We start from the raw sequence: 7,082 nt of genomic DNA on the forward strand, positions 1-7,082 counted from the left end.
GGTACCGTTATAGTAAGCTTTCGCTGTATAGCGTTTGAGTGATAAATAATAGTGTGAATTATTTACTCTGTTGCGCCCTAACCCTAACCCACCATTCCCCCCCCCAAAAAAAAGAAAAAAAAAAGAAAAAAAAGGTTTTACTTAGGTATGGCTTCATAATATACTGTATGCAAAAAAATACTCCTGAACTTTGCCGGGAAGTCTTGCATCAGATTTAACCTAACTCTGATAACGAAGAGGGGAAAGGAAAGAAACGAAAATAAACGGACTACCAAAATACATCAAAATACAAAATGACACCACCGGCCCCGTCCACCATTCTATAAGCGCTGAAAGAGTAAAAAAAAAAAGGAAAGAAAAACCCTTCTGCCCTTTGTCGCTTTTTGTTTCTGTTCTTCTAACTTCGTCAAGTCGTAAATGTCTATATTTATGCAACCAGGTCGTGAAATAACAACCCATCATTTACTGGGAGGATTTATGCGTTCCGATTCCGGTTTCCATGATCCTATAGCACGAAAGTCTGTTAATACTACAATATTTTACAGAAAAAGGGACGCCCGACGAACCTTCAAAATTATGGTGAACAAAAGCCATTGGATCATCAATCTCTCCGGCACCCATTTGGCCAACCCCGGGAGAAAAGCTGGTTATAGGCAAAACCACCACATCCCCAACTTTCTTGGGTTCTTTCATTCCGGTAAAATTTTTCCAGGAGATACCACCTGTAGAGGCGCTCATGTCGAAGAAAGTCTCGTCGTTGAAGTACTCAAATACTGCATCAGTCCAAACTGCTGGGCCCGTCCACTCCACGACATTATCGTGATCTATCGAAAGTTTCTTTGCCTTTTTGCGATCCAAAGTCTCCATCGTGATGTTGGCAACAATTTCCCGTAGGACAGGGTGGCCTGGTTTCGATTGAATCGTCCATTGACAGAACTGTATTCTTCTTGAGTACCATTGGCTCCAGTCTTCACGATCAGGATCTGCCTCAATTCCAACGACCATCCCGACATCGCTGAGCTTAAAGTTGTCTGAAAGCCACTCAGTAGCTGGTTTCAAGGCAAGTGTATCTATATCGGCGTATATTCCGCCCCGGGCGAGCAAGATGAGATATCGAAAAAAATCGGCTTTGAGAATCGGCAACGGTAGAGCATCATAAGCATCCAAGACATCGGGAACGCCCGAGTAAAGATGTCTTATTAAATGGTTCGCAACCTGATCTGTAATAACCTAAATAGTAAATCAGTAACGATCATTGTGAATAATGTGTTAAGTGGTACCTCATGTACGAAGTCCGGATGCTTCTCGGTCCAGCTGGCTTCGGTGATGCGAAACTCTTCTTTGAACTCCGCACTGGCTGGAGTATATTTCCATGTTTGCCAAATGTACGCAGGAAATTTTGACTGCACATGGTATGGAAATTGATGGACAAGTTGCTCCTTCAAGGGAAGGTTCGCCAAGTTAGATATGGAGGTTTGTTGTTGTTTTGTGGGTGTATCAGCTCCCGATGAAACTTTTCGCGGGCGGTCTGTAAGATCTTTAGAGATAGGCTTGGAGTTGTGGGCGGGCGGTTGATTGGTGGGTGTTTTCTCTCCGGGGGTGCCATGCTCCTTCAGTGAAGCTGGCGATGGCTCGGCTTCAAATGTTGAGGGTGAGTGTGATCGTGGATACAAGTAGAATATACAAAAAAGCAACAAGGCCGAGAGTAATAAGGCTCTTTTGAAACTCATCATGACTGCTGGTGATATTGGATCACGGCAGGCAGGCTACGAGAGCAGGCAAAAGGAAATAGTTGGATGAGGATATATTGAGCAGGAACCTGGTGATTTCGTGTGTGATCTTAAGTATGAGTGCAGAGCAAAGGGGCGTAAAAGAAAGTGTATGAGATGGAAAAGAGTATCCAGTATCGAGTACTTATAAGGTATGATAATTATTTCAAGTTATTATATAAAGAATTGAGAGGGACCAGCCAAAACGAAAGGGGGGGGGGGGGGGGGAGGGCTGAAGGGGTGAGGGTGTAAGACGCTAAAAAGAATGACAAGCGGGAGAGACAAGCACGCAAACAAGCAAAGTGTTTAATGAATCGAGAACGAGTGAGGTTATTCCGCGGCTGACAGGAGCGATGGAAGCAACTGCTGCAGGTCGGAAGAAGCCTTTGAGCGACAAGCAGAGAGCGCGCCTAGGATGGTAGAGTAGAGTATGTAAGGTAACTGGCTGTAATGGTGGGTTGTCTAAACTATTGACGTTTCCAGGCACTGATCGCACAACTAGTCGCTTGCAGCGATCGCTAAGTTTTGTTGATTTTGATTTCCTGGGCGATATAGGAACCAAGATCTGGGAAACTATGGAGGAGGCGAAGCTAGATGGGATGATGAGAAAATAGATATAGATATAGTTTTATATAGCTATATTACTATGATCTTACATTCAGTGAACGCGAGGAGAAGATAGCAGCGTTTGAATGGTGGGGTTCGGGGTACTCTTATGTATTATGTAGGTGTCTAGGGGGGCACTGGTAAGTCGTAAATGTGCAGGAAGGCTGCATGGAACTTTCTTCTCATGCTCCGATGCCGTTCCGTTCCCGCCAGCGACTTGTCAAAGGCTTGCGTGGCCTATTACATCAATTACGTGCGGTATCCTATTCACTATTCCATCATTAATACAGCTATGTACATGTAGTAAATCTTATTCCTGTTGCTCTCCTTTTATCCTTCCTTATCATTGCCATTCTAGCTTCAAAATGAAACAAAAGAAGCCATGTTAATTTGGTCGATCACTAGATGTCGTAGTGTGCCTGGTTGATGTTGAACAGGAAGGACTGATACCCGGAATACCTCCGCCCCAGGTTATTTTGATTTAACCAAGCGTCTGGGATTGAAACCAGGGACTGCCGCTGCCAGATCGAAAGCCTATCAAACAATTGCCTATTTTACATAGAGTACTGTTACTGTTACTGTTACATATCGAAGTACAGCGGGGAGTAGCATATAGTATAGTACCCTGTATCTATATTCTGCACGCAAGTGAGTCTCATTAAAAGTTGAAGATCACGTGCTTGGAGAGGACCTATGCCCACCCATATGATTCGAGGTTCTTGTACCTACATGTATGTAGGCACAACCGGTACTTCCTGTGTGTTGCTGCCCCCGGGCCCCTGTAATACAAGAATTAATTTTTTATAAAAGATCTATTATTTGATAAAGTGATAACAGGATCTGTTGCACAATTTACCATTTTTCGCGCCAGACGAAGTGATACGTAAGGATTTTGATTGAAGGCTATTTAGCACCCGATAAGACAGCTCTACACGCATGTAGGTACATTATGTAGATACTACCCCGATGCACCCGTGATGTTTGCTGGATTTAGAATGATCGTATTTCTGGCTGACAAATAATACCAGACCGGCATAACGTTTCATGGCAGATCGATTCTGAATAATGTAAATTGATAGAAACTTACATAGTACATACTTCACTGGGAGACTGATTAATCGTAAACATGGTTTTTCGAATAGTACATGCTCCAGTACATACAGAGCGCCAAGTGCTTGAGCGTTTTGTTGAATGTTTATATACCATAGCTCAAGTGAAAATGAGATTGTTTCCGAAGTGTCTACATAGCAGAAACCATGTCACCTTGCAGGGACAGATCGCGTCATTCAGGGTTGGGTTTTAGATCGAGGCCCATGGTGGGGTGCAAAATATTTGCTGCCCCACAAAGGTGCACATGTATTATACTGCTCGTGAGAGCCATCTTTGAACCTCGTCGCAGCAGTCCTAAACTCCACCAGAAAGTCCAAATAACTAGCCGGTAGTCCCCGTCGAAGACAGTGTAGGACGAGAAGATCGAGAAGTTTGAAATAGTGACGAGATGTCTAGCAACATCAACCGACAGTTGCTAAGGGTTCTATGCTATCCTCGTTCTCGGCAGTATAAAGCTCTATCCAGTCCAACCATCACTGCATCGCCCTTCTTAACCTCAAGATTAAAGCGCAGCCAGTATGTGTCGCCTTCATCGGTCCGGGGTTTTATCACATCTGCACCGCATTTATCGGGGGCCTCCAACCCACAGATGGCGTTTCCGTGCCTTGATGCCATAGAGATGCGAACGAAGGAAATCGAATCGCGCTCCATGGTGAATGGCCCCGAGCCTTCTTACACAACTGGCGCTCACAAAACTTTCACTTCGAAAACTCCGATGCTGTTAGATTATGGTGGCATCCTTCAAGAGTTCACCATTGCCTATGAGACCTGGGGCGAGCTTAATGTCGATAGATCGAATGTTATACTATTACATACAGGGCTCTCTGCGTCTTCTCATGCAAAATCGAACCCGGATAATCCAAGGTTCGGATGGTGGGAAAAGTTTATAGGACCAGGCTGTGCTCTAGATACAGATCGTTTCTTCGTTATATGCACCAATGTCTTGGGTGGATGCTATGGGTCTACCGGGCCATCGAGTATCGATCCCGCAGATGGTGAAAGGTATGCGACTAGATTCCCGATAATGACTATGGGAGATATGGTCAGCGCCCAGTTTAGACTTCTGGATCATCTTGGAGTGGAAAAGCTCTATGCTAGTGTTGGCGCTAGTATGGGGGGAATGCAAAGTTTGGCGGCTGGAGTGCTATTTCCTGAGAGAGTTGGAAAGATCGCAAGCATCAGTGGTTGTGCTAGAAGTCATCCTTACAGTATTGCCATGCGGCATGCTCAAAGGCAAGGTAGGGTTGCAATTTTTTTTTATGTTATATTCCAGCAAAGAGGTCATCAGCCATAACTAACGAGAGAGAAAGTCTTAATGGCCGATCCGAACTGGAATCGAGGATTCTACTATGGCAAGGTCCCGCCACATCTAGGTCTTAAGCTTGCCCGCCAGATCGCAACTGTAACATACAGATCCGGGCCAGAATGGGAACAACGCTTCGGAAGACAGAGAGCAGATCCCTCACGCCCGCCTGCATTATGCCCAGATTTTCTTATTGAAACATATCTCGATCATGCCGGCGAAAAGTTCTGTTTAGAATATGATGCAAATAGCTTATTATATGTTTCGAAAGCAATGGATCTGTTTGACCTCGGCGCAGAGTACCAAGAAGTAATTCGAAAGCAGAGGGAACGAAATAAACATAAACTATCCCCAAACCACGTCGAAGAATTAAGCGAACAGAGCGCGAGCCAGTGCTCTTTGATACTCCCTTCGCAGCCTTATACGGAACAACCAAGAGAAGACATTGATGCTTCAACGACTACCGATGATGGATCCATACCTCCTGATCTTGTTGCTGGGCTGGCACCAATGAGAAACATCCCGACCCTCGTTCTAGGCGTTACGAGTGATATCCTATTTCCTGCTTGGCAACAACGAGAGGTAGCGGAGGCTTTGAAGAAAGCGGGGAACCGGAGGGTAACACATGTCGAACTGGGAGAAGATGTTAGTCTGTTTGGACATGATAGCTTCCTGCTAGATATTAAAAATATCGGTGGAAGTGTAAGGCGTTTTTTGGAGGGCTGAAAGGCCAAAAGTGAGAAGTGAAAATTCGGACTTCCTTCCAGTTGTCTGTACGGATTGGATTCGTTACATCCTCCTGTAGTTGATCTATTCAAATTTAATCACGGAGGTCTTTCTGGCTTATAATAAGCTGCAAGTGGATAACAGGTTAAATGGTTCACGAGAACTCGAGTGAAATAATGGAGCCCATATATCGCCTTTCGACCCGACTTACAAATGGAGATCATTTACAACGAAGGCTGTTAACAGTAGTTTGATCTAACGCCTGATCAAAATACTTCGAATCTGATTTATATCATTCCTGAGGCTATACAGTATTAGAGCAAATATCCTCAATACCGCCGATGAAATTACCCTGTGTATATACTGCTGTACACCGATTTTGTGCACGGAACTCCGGTAGTTGGGAAATTCCAATTTCAGAGAAAATTAACAGAAGCGACATATAAAGATGTTGCGGTATCCACATCAGCTGCAACTTCCTATTCTGGCCTCGTTAACTAGAATTGCATGTATTAGAACTAAAGGCTGGAAGTGTAAAAAAACTCAATATTAAGAGACACCGAGGGAGGGTTGGGTCATAGACTGTGTGTACTAGTACTTGTGCCGAGAATGTCCCTATGCCGAGTAGCTTATCTGATCTCCAAGGGTCTACTCCAACTGAGAGCCAAAATGCTGCCTTTACTATGTAGATCAGATAAGCTGCTCGGCACAGGTACACTCTCGGCACAGGTACATTCTCGGCACAGGTGCACACGGCATACTATTCTTGAATAATTGTACAGCTGCCAGGTTCAGGCTTTGTAGTAATATATTTTTCTAGCCCCTAGATTTCACTGGGTCAGAAAGAATGCAAGTCACAGATTATCACTCCATATAGGTATGGAATTGTGACAATTATTGCAGCGGAGTGAATGGAGCCGTTTCCACAACAGCGATCTGGAAAACAGTACCAATGGAAAGAAAGTATCGTGCAAGAATCGATAGGGGACAGATCCACTACAGGCCTGTAGACCTTCAGGATACAAAAACCGATCCAGGGTTAGGTTTAGACAGTGACAGAATGTGGGTGGGATGACAACCGTAGTCATTGGCGATTCCAGAGAACTACGGCAGCATTACCGCATACTTCGTTAAAATACGGGGGTAAAGGCATCGTTGTGCTGGTGCGGTATCAGTTTTATCCCGATTTCTCATACGGTATGCATGTTATGTTCTTGGTGTTTTATTTCCTATGTCAGAAATACGTGAGAGGAGGCGGAGGAGAAGGGGCAGGTCAGGGGTATTGCCATAACTGTAAAGTTGCATGCAATTAATGAATTAAACAAAAAAAAAAAAAAAAGGCTCTTGGTATAGCGAGTGATATTTTATGATACTGGTTGAGTTCAGGTCTCGAATAAGACAAAAACATTTCGCCCTTAACAACCGCGGAACGGTGAATTGCTATAACAAGATCTAAGTATATAGCGTGACCTACAAGTCAAATCAAGCCCAAGTTTTGAATTGGCTCGAGCCATCTCGTGATAACAGTGCGTGGGCTCGGCTTGCTTGTTAAATACTCAAGGGCTTGA

At 44.4% G+C, this 7,082-nt stretch overlaps 2 protein-coding genes across 2 annotated transcripts; one reads left to right on the forward strand and one right to left on the reverse strand.

Annotated features, from left to right (window-relative positions):
* Positions 1 to 458: 458 nt before the first annotated feature.
* LAJ45_09077 (uncharacterized protein) lies at positions 459 to 1,733 on the reverse strand (the record flags this gene model as incomplete). The annotated part of the gene is made up of 3 exons (XM_046118623.1): positions 459 to 505; positions 567 to 1,230; positions 1,281 to 1,733. The coding sequence occupies 3 exons, from the start codon at positions 1,731 to 1,733 to the stop codon at positions 459 to 461; spliced, it is 1,164 nt and encodes a 387-aa protein (XP_045968300.1).
* A 2,371-nt stretch (positions 1,734 to 4,104) lies between these two features.
* LAJ45_09078 (uncharacterized protein) lies at positions 4,105 to 5,514 on the forward strand (the record flags this gene model as incomplete). The annotated part of the gene is made up of 2 exons (XM_046118624.1): positions 4,105 to 4,723; positions 4,796 to 5,514. The coding sequence occupies 2 exons, from the start codon at positions 4,105 to 4,107 to the stop codon at positions 5,512 to 5,514; spliced, it is 1,338 nt and encodes a 445-aa protein (XP_045968301.1).
* Positions 5,515 to 7,082: the final 1,568 nt, after the last annotated feature.

Source organism: Morchella importuna (genome assembly GCF_003444635.1).
Source record: "Morchella importuna strain M04M26 chromosome Unknown Morimp01GS033, whole genome shotgun sequence".
Taxonomy (NCBI): Eukaryota; Fungi; Ascomycota; class Pezizomycetes; order Pezizales; family Morchellaceae; genus Morchella; species Morchella importuna.